The sequence below is a fragment of the Glycine max genome, chromosome 2, assembly GCF_000004515.6.
Source record: "Glycine max cultivar Williams 82 chromosome 2, Glycine_max_v4.0, whole genome shotgun sequence".
NCBI classification, from domain to species: domain Eukaryota; kingdom Viridiplantae; phylum Streptophyta; class Magnoliopsida; order Fabales; family Fabaceae; genus Glycine; species Glycine max.
The window spans coordinates 9,853,553-9,867,338 of record NC_016089.4 but is presented as its reverse complement, the minus strand read 5'-3'; the positions used below and the strand labels follow the sequence as shown (position 1 = coordinate 9,867,338).

Here is a 13,786-nt window from a genome sequence, read left to right as displayed (position 1 = left end):
TTGATTGTTAGTATGTAATTTTCAACTGTCAGTGAGGTTAATAGCAATGCAATTAAATCATTATTATGAATACCTCAAATATACGATAACAATTCGAAACGCATTTCATATCAAGTATAAAAATATTAGTGTTTTGGGCAATTGATAGTATAACCTAATTATGTTTTATAAAGTTTATTATTAATTAACTTATAATAAATCAATTGAAAACTAATCACTTTCTTTTACTAAAATTTTATTCCTGTCTAATACTCTACGCGTTTTTTTTTAAAAAAATTACTTTAACTTATATGAAACTATATTTGAGATAATTTTATACTTTTATTAAAAACATCTTATGAAAAACAAATTTTAAAAAAAACTTTAATAAAAAAATATGTACATTCTTATTTATTTATTCTTTTGCTAACCTAAAAATCACATTCCACTAAAATATATATTTATGTTAAACATAACAATAATTTATAAAATAATGTAAATTGCTCTTGAAACTAACGTAAAATCGATACGGGTTCAAGGCTAGTTATTTTATAAACTAGCAACTTGCAGTTATATTCTAGAAGTACTGCTGGGGCTGCTAAAATGAACTGCTAGTAGTTTACAACAGTTTCCTATCAGTTTGTAAAGGAGCCCTGGATCGATTGGATAAAAAGACAAGGAGCTCGACATGGTCAATCACCCATGCTGAAAGAATATAAGTATAAGCATCCTTCATTCGTGCCTGAAATTATATATTTGTGCCGATAGGTCTTCCTTCCTCCATATACAATAGTCATAAAGTATCAGCTAAAATAACAATAATGACAATATATGTCAATTTCGTTTGACTGGTTTATTCAATGAATCACAGCGATTGGAAGCTTCAGTCGAACACCACAAATCAACTAAACTTGGCACTTTGCTTGTAATATGTCACTCATGACGTTTTAGCTCCAATCTTAATTTTCTCATCTCATAGAATCTATCGCCCCCGCCATCTATCTTCATAGAAAAAACCAATAAATAAAAGCTGCGTGCGATTGGTTCTTTAAGTCATATCTCTCTCACCTTGCTAAAATTCTCTTTCTAATTCACAATTTTCTTGTAGTAATTAAACATAGCGAGCAAGCATATTCATTTCAGCATGGTCCTCAAAACTGATTCAGTTAAAATGTTTTTTTTCCCCTTCGTAGGAGGAGGCCATCAGATTCCAATGATAGACGCAGCAAGAGTGTTTGCATCTCACGGAGCAAAATCAACCATCCTAGCAACACCCTCCAACGCTCTCCACTTCCAAAACTCGATCACGCGCGACCAACAAACCGGTCTTCCCGTCGCCATTCACACCTTCTCCGCCGACATACCCGACACAGACATGTCTGCTGTCGGTCCCTTCATCGACTCCTCGGCTCTCCTCGAACCTCTTCGGCAGCTCCTCCTCCGACACCCGCCAGACTGCATTGTTGTCGACATGTTCCACCGTTGGGCTCCCGACATAGTTGACGAGCTAGGAATCGCGAGAATTGTCTTCACCGGCCACGGGTGCTTCCCTCGCTGCGTCACTGAAAATATCATAAACCATGTCACGCTTGAGAATCTGAGTTCAGACTTGGAACCTTTCGTTGTTCCTAATCTGCCACACCATATCGAAATGACGAGGTCTCAGGTTCCTATTTTTCTGAGAAGCCCGTCTCCGTTTCCTGATAGGATGAGGCAGTTAGAGGAGAAGAGTTTCGGCATTGTTACCAACAGCTTCTATGACTTGGAACCGGATTATGCTGATTACCTAAAAAAGGGAACGAAGGCATGGATTATAGGACCAGTGTCCCTTTGCAACAGAACTGCAGAAGATAAAACCGAGAGAGGGAAGACACCCACTATAGATGAACAAAAGTGCTTGAATTGGTTGAATTCTAAGAAACCCAATTCAGTTCTTTATGTCAGCTTTGGAAGCTTGGCTCGGTTACCCTCTGAGCAGTTAAAGGAAATTGCTTATGGTCTTGAAGCTTCTGAACAATCGTTCATTTGGGTGGTGAGGAATATCCATAACAACCCATCAGAAAACAAAGAAAATGGAAGCGGAAACTTTCTTCCGGAAGGGTTTGAGCAGAGGATGAAGGAAAAGGATAAAGGGTTGGTTCTTAGAGGTTGGGCTCCTCAGCTGTTGATTTTGGAGCATGTTGCAATCAAAGGGTTTATGACCCATTGTGGATGGAACTCCACTTTGGAAAGTGTGTGTGCTGGTGTGCCAATGATTACGTGGCCTCTCTCGGCCGAGCAATTTTCGAACGAGAAGTTGATAACTGATGTTTTGAAGATTGGTGTTCAAGTGGGGAGCAGGGAGTGGTGGTCGTGGAATTCAGAATGGAAAGATTTGGTGGGAAGAGAGAAGGTTGAATCAGCAGTGAGGAAATTGATGGTGGAGAGTGAAGAGGCAGAGGAAATGACAACAAGAGCCAAAGAGATTGCAGATAAAGCAAGAAGAGCTGTGGAAAAAGGTGGAACATCTTACGCTGATGCGGAGGCATTGATTCAGGAGCTTATAGCTCGCAGATTGGCGAGACAAGATTAGAATTATAAGAGAAAAAAGCTGTAATTGAAAGAAAAAACAAAGGAGAAGAAAGCGTTCAATTCATACTTTATTGAGACAACATTAGTGTCCCTTTATACGATGAGTTTATATTCATGCCAAGCACAAAAAACACAAGAAAAAGAGCTTGTTACTTTCCAGCATCACTTGAAATACTTAAAGTTCAAAGTGAACAGAAAAAATAAAATAAATCGATCACTATCATGATTACTCCCCATCCCCTGTATCTTCACCTATACACCTAATAATTAGGAAAAAAAAGTGTGTCAATTCGTTAGGGAATATCTTGGCCTTAACCCTGTCTAATGTATATAACTAAGATATTCAATTTGACAGTAAATTGGTAAATATGGACAAGACTCGAGAAGATCGTGAATAACAATCAGAGCTGCCTTAACAAATTATAATACTTCCCCTTGTAATAAGTCCAACCTAGCAAAAATGTGAGAAAAATCAATGGGCAAAGTCACTACTGGAAGAAGCACAAAAATTTAAAGTTACAAGAAGGAATAAATACTTACCAGCTTTCCATCATCATCTACCACAGGTAGTCAACGATATTTTGTTTCCCGCAACAGCCTAATACAATAAGTATTGGTGTCAGGCATCCGGACAGGTGGTTAATGGTTGCAAGCTAGATGGCTAAATTGTGATGGTTGAGATTTAGGTATCTAATTTAATATAATTTAAATTCCATGGAAACTTGTAATATAAATGGTTGCACTGATGTAGCAATAAATCAACAGTGATTTCTGTTGACCTCATACATTGGTGCGAGCAACGGAGTAAGTGAGTTAGAACTGTGTTGGTAACAAAATAATCAGAGAATTCGACAATATTGGATATGTATGCAAAGTCAGTACCTAGCAGCTTCCTCAAGATTAGTCGATTCATGAACAACAACTTGGCCATCAGTCTTACTAAGCAACTTTTGTAACTCATAGAATGTCTGTCATGCAACACAACAATTAGAACTACAAATGTGTAGCCAATCAATAGAATAACAATAGTTCTTGCTAAACAATTACAATTTCCCTTCTCTTTGAGGGCAAGTGAAGAAAAGAGGAGAGCAAAAGGACTATTAAAAATCATGGTTTAATGCTTGTATTTTCCAAATACCTGCACATATCCTTTACCATATAGGACAAAAAAGATTTCAGCGTCACCCAAAATTGTGAGTGGTTTGAGGTTCATATGCAATCACATATTCATTAGAAAAAATTCTATGACCATTTATGACAATGATATTTTTTTCTCAGTTTCTGTATTGCACTTTTTTTAATGCACTTTGCCATTGAATAACTCAAGAAAATATAAAAAAGAAAATCCCATGTATTTTTTAAATAACCAATTTTTAAATTCAATTTTCTAATGTTGAATGTGTGGCATTCCTAATGTTTGCAAAGTGTGACAGTTATTTTTAAAAAAAAAGTCAGTTTTACTCCATTTTAATGATATAAAAAAACCACCATTATTTCCACCACTCTTGTTTCCCTTCTCTCCCTCCTATTTGTATCCAAATAAAAACTCAGCATTAATGTACTCTCGTTGTATGCATAGATCTAGGCATCTAGCATTAGTTTTCAAGTGATGCAGGAAAGTAACAAGCTGTCTTCTTGTGTTTTCTATGCGTAGTTGTCATGAATATAAACTCTTCATCATAAACAAAGTGAAGCTTACCTTGTCCCAATGAACTGAACCCTTTCTTATCTTATAATTCTAATCTTGTCTTTCCAATCTGTGAGCTTTAAGCTCCTGAATCAATGCCTTGGCATCAGCGTAAGATGTTCCACCTTCTTCCACAACCTTCTAGCTTTCTCTGCAATGTCTATGACTATTATTAGCATAGATATCATTTTAATCATGGTTAATTCAGGTTGATCACATTGTAACTAGAGTTAGCTTAATTAGTTTAGTTAGTTACAAATTAGTTATTCTTGTAACCAACTATATAAACTGTAATAGTCAACACTTTTGTAAGCTAATTCTCATTCTATGTTAATTAGATTTTCCTCCATTTTCTTTTCTCTTAAGCTTTATATGCAAGTTTTTCTTTCCATCCATGGCAAAGATGGATTTTGTGATGGTATCAGAGCTTTTCTCTTAAAGAGTTCTGCTATGCAACTTCTTATCCTTTTGATCTTCTATATCTGTTCGATTTCTTCCTCTCACTATCTTTCATTATGAGTAGCAATCAGCAAGATCAGTCATTAAACATTCATAGTCCATATTATCTTCATCCAGGAGAAAATCATGCAACAACGTTGGTTTCTCCAATTCTCGATTCTTCGAACTATAGTTCATGGAGTCGATCAATGCTGATAGCATTGAGTGCGAAAAACAAGGTTTAATTTGTTTATGGTTCAATTCAAGGATATGCATTGAATTATCCTCTTCACGTAGTTTGGAAAAGATGTAATAATATCGCGGTTTCTTGGATAGTCCATTCAGTTTCACATTCAATCAGACAAAGAATTCTTTGGATGGATGATGCATGAGACATATGTAAAGATCTAAAGTCCAGATATTCACAAGGTGATTTGTTGAGAATCCCATAATTGCAGAAAGACATTGCTTTCATAAGACAAGGTGATAAAACAATAACTTATTATTTTACAAGATTTTGTATTATTCGGGATGAATTAGAGAGTTATCGACATGATCCTTTTTGTACATGCAATCCAAAGTGCACATGTGATGCTCTTGTTAGTGTTATGGAAAGAAAGAAGCAAGATCGAGTTATGCAATTTCTTAAAGGATTGAATGATCAGTTCAGCAATGTCAGATCCAATGTATTGATGATGGATCCTTTACCTGGTATAGTTGAAGTCTTTTCTTATGCAGTTCAACAAGAAAGACAAATTAATAGCAATGATATGATAGGAAACAATAGTCTGATCAATGCAGCAAGCACATCTTCATCAAATTCATAACTATCATGTACTTACTGTGGCTAAAACAATCATATAGTTGATAGATGTTTCAAGAAGAATGGTTTCCCTCAAAACTATGGTTTCAAAGGAGGAAAAAGTAACCAGAGTGGCTTTGGCAAAGGAAATTCCAGTGGGAAAGGAAGCAAACTTTGTACATATTGTGGTTTCATTAACCAGACAGATGATGAGTGTTACAAGAAGCATGGTTATCCTCCTGCACATAAATATCATAAGTCTCAAAGCTCAAATATCAATAATATGAATGTCTTGAAAGAAGAGGTAAATGGTTCTGCTTCAGAACAAAATCAAGATGAACAAAATACTGATATGAAGTTGACTTTTCAACAATATAAGGCTTTAAGGGCCCAGCTACAGCAACAGAGCTCAAGTCACAACAATTCACATGTGATTTAAATTAGTACAATCACTAGTTCCAGCAGTGCACACAGAGGTAATGTCTTATCCATCACTTGTAGTGTAAGCAAGGCACGTCCAGATGAATGGATACTCGATTCAGGAGCCACTGGTCATGTCACAACTTTTCTTCACTTATTTTCTTCTTGTAAGAAGATAAATCCCATAGTTGTTAAGCTTCCCACTGGCCATACAGTCACTACAACTCATGCAGGCACAACGTAATTTTCTCAATTTCTATTCTTAAAGGATGTTCTATATATACCTAGCTTTCAGTTCAATTTGATCTCTATATCTAAGCTTCTTTCTTCATTTCCTTGCAAGCTAATTTTCATGAATGACAAATTTTTTATCCAGGATATGCAGAACCTGAAAAGGATTGGTACAGTTGATATGGTGAAAGGTCTTTCTAGGCTGAAGATGCTTACTCTCAAGCCTCTCAAGGAGTATGCTCCTAGTTTTATCACAGCTTCTATTCCTGTTGTTTCTGCTAGTGTTTCAGCTTTTTCATGTAATAAAATACCTATATGTGAATGTATGTATACATGATTTTGATGATGTCAAAGAAGAATCTAACAAGGCTGCTTCAAATGATAAGCATTTGCTTCAAGAATAATTCAAGATTGCTTCAACAAACAAAGCCTTGTTTCAAGATTCACTAAAGACCAAGCCTTGCCTTAAAACAAAGTGCTTTCAAGACATGCAAGGCTCTGGTAATCGATTACCAGGAAGTGTAATCGATTACCAGAAGACAGGGTTGAGAAATAGCTGTTGAAAAAGGTTTTGAATTTGAATTTTCAACATGTAATCGATTACCAGCAACGGAACTTTGGAAATTCAAATTCAAAAGTCATAACCCTTCAAATTATAACTGTGTAATCGATTACACAAACATTGTAATCGATTACCAGTGGAAAGTTTTCAGAAAATCTGCCAGCAGTCATATTTTTTCATTAGATTTGTGAATGGCCATCAAAGGCCTATAAATAGGTGACTTGGGCACGAATTTTAAAAAGAGAGTTTTGCTTGGCAAAAATGTCTTATCCTCTCAAAAGACAATGAGAGAGATTCCAAAAGAACTTCATTGTCAAATGCTCTCTCAAGAAATCCTTGATCAAACACTTGCAAAATCTATAAGGATTCTTACATGATCTTCATTGTAATATTCTTCTCTTGAAGAGAGAATTCTTCTTCCATTCTTCTTATTCAATGAGATTGGTTAAGAGACTGTGAGTCTCTTGTTGTAAAGGATTCCTGAACACAAGGGATGGGTTGTCCCTGTGTGGTTCAGACTTTGTAATGGATTTTACAAAGATAGTGGAAATCTCAAGTGGGTTGCTTGAGTACTGGACGTAGGCACGGGTTGTGGCCGAACCAGTATAAAACTGTGTTTGCATTCTCTCTTCCCTTATCTCATTTATGTTATTGCAATCAATTTTGCATTGCATGTTTATAGAACATTATTAAATTGATTGTTGTTGCTTCTTCTGCATTCTAAGCCTATCCCTCTTAAGATTATTGAGGCCACAAGGTCTAACAAGTGGTATCAGAGCAATATTCTTGTATAAAGTTTAAAAACTTCAAGAATAGATATGGCCTCATCCAAATTTCCATTTCCTGAGGGAAATTCTATCAATAGGCTCTTATGTTCAATGGTGAGGGTTATCATTATTGGAAAACCCGAATGCAGATCTTTATAGAAGCCATAGATCTAAAGATATGGGAAGCCATTGAATTTGATTCCTACAATGATAGAGAGAAATGCAACTATATAAAAAAAACTAGATAAGAAAGAAGATGATGATGAAAGGAGAAAGAAGAAGATTCCTCTTTAGCCCCAAAATGCTGAGTGCGATCAACTTGGGCACATGAGATTCAATTGTCCTGTGTTTAAAAGAAGAATGAAAAAATCCGACAAGATGAATTTCAAAGAGAAGAAAGAAAAGAAAGGATATATCACTTGGGAAGATAATGTCATAAATTATTCAAGTGATTCAGAGAAGAAAATCATAAGTCTGGGTATCATGATGAAAGACTATGAAAATGGAGAAGAGCAAAATCGATACATTGATAGCAATTTATCCAAACACATGGCATGCATCAAAGTTTATTCATATTTCTCTCCAAGATAAATGAATATGTGATTTATGGAGACAGCAAACGAAGGCCACATTTCTCCCCAAGAAAAGTGAATATGATATATGGAGACAACAAACAAAGGCCACAAGGTCCAACAAGTGGTATCAATGTAAATCATGAAGATTTTGATGATATCAAGAAGAATTTTCTTGAGAAAGGGGAAGATGTAAATCATGCAAGCTTTGATGGTGTCGAGAAGAAATCACATGTTTGTAATCATCAAAAAGGGGGAAAATGTGAATGTATGTATACTTTGGAAATTCAAATTCAAAAGTCATAACCCTTCAAATTATAACTGTGTAATCGATTACACAAACATTGTAATCGATTACCAGTGGAAAGTTTTCAGAAAATCTGCCAGCAGTCACATCTTTTCATTAGATTTGTGAATGGCCATCAAAGGCCTATAAATAGGTGACTTGGGCACGAATTTTAAAAAGAGAGTTTTGCTTGGCAAAAATGTCTTATCCTCTCAAAAGACAATGAGAGAGATTCTAAAAGAACTTCATTGTCAAATGCTCTCTCAAAAGAAATCCTTGACCAAACACTTGCAAAATCTATAAGGATTCCTACATGATCTTTATTGTAATATTCTTCTCTTGAAGAAAGAATTCTTCTTCCATTCTTCTTATTCAATGAGATTGGTTAAGAGACTGTGAGTCTCTTGTTGTAAAGGATTCCTGAACACAAGGGATGGGTTGTCCCTGTGTGGTTCAGACTTTGTAATGGATTTTACAAAGATAGTGGAAATATCAAGTGGGTTGCTTGAGTACTGGACGTAGGCACGAGTTGTGGCCGAACCAGTATAAAACTGTGTTTGCATTCTCTCTTCCCTTATCTCATTTATGTTATTGCAATCAATTTTGCCTTGCATGTTTATAGAAAATTATTAAATTGATTGTTGTTGCTTCTTCTGCATTCTAAGCCTATCCCTCTTAAGATTATTGAGGCCACAAGGTCCAACACTATAGACTTGTGGCACTTTAGGCTTGGCCATCCATCTTCTGAAAGGATGTTATTGTTAAAACAATTTTACCTTTTTCTCAACTAATAAACAGCTTGTATGTCATACTTGTCATAATTCCAAATAGAAAAAATAGTCTTTCCCTTCTAGTGTATCTCATTCTTCATGTGCTTTTGCCTTAATACATGTTGATATTTGGGGTCCTTGTAATGTAACATTTTTGAATGGTTTCAAATATTTTCTCACTATAATAGATTATCATTCAAGATTTTCTTGGATTTTTCTTATGCACTCAAAGGCTAAAGCACAAACACACTTAAAGAACTTTGTTGCCATGGTTGAGAGACAGTTTGATACAAAGGTGAAAATGATTAGATCAGATAATGGATCAGAATTCATTCTGAGACAATTCTATGATGAAACTGGAATTATACATCAAGCTTCCTGTGTAGAAACTCCTCAACAAAAGGGAATTGTAGAAAGAAAGAATCAACACTTTCTGAATGTTACTATATCCTTGTTGTTTCAATCTAATTTTCCTTCCATTTTTTGGTCTTATGCTTTAATTCACTTTGTTGTGCTTATTAATTGCATACCTACTCCTTTTCTTGGTAACAAAACACCCTATGAGATACTCTATGAAACCCTCTATGATATTACTTCTTTAAGAGTGTTTGGTTGCCTATGCTTCACTAGTACTATAACTGCCAATAGAAAGAAGCTTGATCCAAAAGCTGCTACTTCTATTTTTCTGGGATTTAAGCCAAACACAAAAAGATATGTCACTCTTGACCTTAAGACCAGAGCCATTTCTGTCTCTAGAAATGTCAATTTTTTATGAAGATATGCTTCCTTTCACTATCCAAAATAAACTTGATTCCATTACAGTCTTACTTGTGTCACCTTCTTCTCTTAATATTGATTAATTTGATCATCATATTATTGAACCTGCTATCATTATTTCTAATCTTGTTACTTCACAAAGAGACACTCAGATACTTAGAAGGTCAATGAGATAGATACAAAGGCCAAGCAAGTATAAAGACTTTCACATCACATATCATCATCAATTGTTTCCAATCTCTCTATAGGTACTACTTTTCATCCTCTCAATTTTTTCCTTTTTATAACAGACTATCCATTTCCTATACAAAGGTCATTTTGTCTGTTAAACAACAAGTTGAACCTCAATCATACAACATAGCCTCTAAAGATCCTAATTGGATTGAAGCTATGGATGCAGAGATTAAAGCATTAGAGGTTAATAATACTTGGATACTTACTAATCTACCACAGGATAAGACTTCCATTGGATGTAAAAGGGTCTACAAAATTAAGCATAGGTCTGATGGTTCCATAGAAAGATATAAAGCAAGGCTAGTAGCCAGAGGCTACACTCAAATAGAGGACCAGGACTATTTGGATACTTATTCTCCAGTAGCCAAGTTGACTACTGTCAGGCTTTTATTGGCTCTAGCTATTGTAAATCGATGGTATTTGAAACAACTAGATGTAGATAATGCCTTTCTACATGGTGATTTGAATGAAGAAATGTATATGGTTCTTCCTCCAAGTATGCAGTCAGATAAGCCGAGACAGGTTTGTAAACTTCAAAGATCTTTATATGGTCTAAAGCAAGCAAGTAGGCAATGGTATGCCAGATTGTCTTCCTTTTTAATCTCACATGTGTACAATCAGTGTACATCTAATTATTCTTTGTTTCTCAAGCATGAATCTAACTCCATTACCGCTTTACTGGTTTATATCACACAATTGTTAGACAATGCTTTCAAAATAAAGGATCTAGGTGATTTGAAGTTTTTTCTAGGCTTTGAAGTAGCTAGAACTCCTACTGGCATCAATCTCTGTCAAAGGAAATATGCTTTGGACATTCTCAATGACACTGGCATGCTTGGTTCTAAAATAGTGTCTACTCCCTCTAATTATACCACTAGGCTCCATCAGCTTTCGGGTTCCTCTATTTCGGTTGCGGATGCTTCATCTTACAGGAGATTAATTGGCAGACTGATTTATCTAACTAACACAAGACCATATATCACTTATGTCATGCAACATTTAAGTCAGTTTGTTGCTGCACCTACCTCAGCTCATCAAAAATCTTCTTTCAGGATTCTTCGATATATCAAAAGGTCTCCAGGTGCAGGGATTTTTCTTTCTGCAGATAGTAACATTCATCTGAAAGGTTTTAGTGATTCAGATTAGGCTGGTTGTATTGATACAAGAAGATCTATTACTGGTTATGCAATATATCTTGGTAATTCTTTGATTTCTTGGAAATCGAAGAAACAAGCTACCGTATCTAAAAGCTCCTCATAAGCTAAGTATATAGCATTAGCTAGTGCCACTTGTGAGGTACAATGTCTTACTTTCCTACTTGAAGAGTTCAAAATAGGTTTTCATCAACCTGTTGTTTTGTATTGTGATAATCGATCTCCTCTTCGCATAACTGCAAATCCAGTTTTCCATGAAAGAACAAAGCATATTGAGATTGATTGTCATCTAGTTCGGGAGAAGATGTAGAAAGGAATTGTGAAATTGTTGCTTGTTACCTCTACTAATCAGCTTGTAGACATATATACTAAGGCTTTGTTGCTTGGTGTTTTTCAATTTTTGTATTCCAAGCTAGGAATGTCCAATATTCATTCCTAGCTTGGGGGGGATATTAGCATAGATATCATTTTGATCATGGTTAATTCAGGTTGATCACATTGTAACTAGAGTTAGCTTACTTAGTTTAGTTAGTTAAAGGTTAGTTATTCTTATAACAAACTATATAAACTGTAATAGTCAACACTTTTGTAAGCTAATTCTCATGCTATGCTAATTAGATTTTCCTCCATTTTATATTCTCTTTAGCTTTCTCTACAAGTTTTTCTTTCCATCCATGGCAGAGATGGATTTTGTGAACTCTTGTTCTCATTTCCTCTGTCTCTTCACTCTCTACCATCAACTTCCTCACTACTGATTCACCTTCTCTCTTCCCACCAACTCTTTTTATTTTGAGTTCCATGACAACCATTCTCTACTCCCCACTTGGACACCAATCTTTAAAACCTCAGTTATCAACTTCTCATTCAAAAATTGCTCGACTGAGATAGGCCATGCAATCATTGGCATTCCAGCACACAAACTTTCCAAATAGGAGTTCCATCCACAATGTGTCATAAACCCTTTTATTGTAACATGCTCCAAAATAAACAGCTAAGGAGCCCAAGCTCTAAGAACTAAACCCTTTACCCATTTCCTTCATCCTCTGCTCAAACCCTTCCGAAAGAAAGCCTTTGTTCCCATTTTATTTCTTTTTTATGGGTTGTTATGGATATTCCTCACCACCCAAATGAAAGATTGTTCAGAAGCTTCAAGACCATAAGAAATTTCCTTTAAATGTTCAGGGGGCAACCGAGCAATGCTTCCAAAGCTAACATAAAGAACAGAATTGGGTTTCTTGGAGGTCAACCAATTCAAGCACTTTTGTTCATTGATAATGAGTGGCCTCCCTGTTATACTTTTATCCACCGTACTTTTGTTGCAAAGAGACACTGGTCCTACAAATGTCTTCTTTCCCTTTTTTACGTAATCAGCATAATCCAATTCCAAGTCATAGAAGTTGTTGGTAACAATGTTTAAACTGTTGTCAAAATGATTCATCCGATCAGGAAACTGAGACGGGTTTCTATAAAAAAAAAGGGAAGACAAGACCTTGTTATTTCAATTCTGTGAGGGAGATTCGGAACAACAAAAGGCTCTGAGTTTGAACTTAGATTCTCAAGCATTACATGATTTCTGATGTTTTCAGTGATGCAACAAGGGAAGCACTCATGACCGTTGAAGACAATGCTCATGATTCCTAGTTTATCACTGATTTCGTGAGCCCGACAATGGAACATGTCGACAATAATGCAGTTTGGCGGGTGTAGAATGACGAGATGTCGATGAGGTTCGAGGAGAGCCGAGGAGTAGATGAAGGGACTGACAGTAGGCATGTTTGCATCGGGTATGTCGATGGAGAAGGTGTGAATGGGGACGGGAAGGCTGGTTTTTTGGTCGCGGCTGATCGAGTTTTGGAAGTGGAGAGAGTTGGAGGGTGTTGCTAGGATGGTTGATTTTGCTCCGTGAGATGCAAACACTCTTGTTGCGTCTATCATTGGAATCTGATGGCCTCTTCCTACGAAGAGGAAAAAAACATTTTAATTGAATTAGTTTTGAGAACCATGTTGAAATGAATATGCTTGCTATGAATACGCATGATTGAGTTATGGAAGAAGAGAGAGTTAGAGGGTGTGGTGAGAATCGTTGATTTGGCTCCATGAGATGCGAACACTCTCACTGCGTCTATCATTGGAATCTGATGGCCTCCCTCTAGGAAAGGGAAGAACAATTCAATTTTAATTGAATCTATTTTGGGGGCCATGTATGCTCAATTAGAGAAGCTGGCTTGCTCTGTTTACCCGCATTTACGAGTATATTCTAACTAAGATCCCTCAAGTGAAAAAATCTAAATCACTTAATATCGCTCACAATCCCTTGGCGATTGATTACTAAATTATTTGCATTAAGAGCAAAGATGCATGAACAGGCTAAAGAAGACCACTCTATTCCTAGATATGACACTTTAGATATCCTTTCCAAGTTTTTAGCATACAAACATTTCCCAATATTTATATCCTAAAATAGTACATAAAGATGGATGATCAAACCATAAATATGTGAATAAGCACAGAGATAAATAATAATAAAACATTATAT

At 35.9% G+C, this 13,786-nt stretch overlaps 1 protein-coding gene and 1 pseudogene across 1 annotated transcript; one reads left to right on the top strand and one right to left on the bottom strand.

The window, feature by feature from the left end:
* Positions 1-375: 375 nt before the first annotated feature.
* LOC100778086 (abscisate beta-glucosyltransferase) lies at positions 376-2,630 on the top strand. Its single transcript, XM_003520018.5, has one exon. The coding sequence runs from the start codon at positions 1,124-1,126 to the stop codon at positions 2,549-2,551; it is 1,428 nt and encodes a 475-aa protein (XP_003520066.1). The 5' UTR covers positions 376-1,123; the 3' UTR covers positions 2,552-2,630.
* A 1,658-nt stretch (positions 2,631-4,288) lies between these two features.
* LOC100777548 (abscisate beta-glucosyltransferase-like) lies at positions 4,289-13,451 on the bottom strand (annotated as a pseudogene).
* Positions 13,452-13,786: the final 335 nt, after the last annotated feature.

Bases quoted from the DNA above. Each gene is read 5' to 3' on its own strand.
- LOC100778086 (XM_003520018.5), top strand. From the start codon at position 1,124: ATGGTCCTCAAAACTGATTCAGTTAAAATGTTTTTTTTCCCCTTCGTA.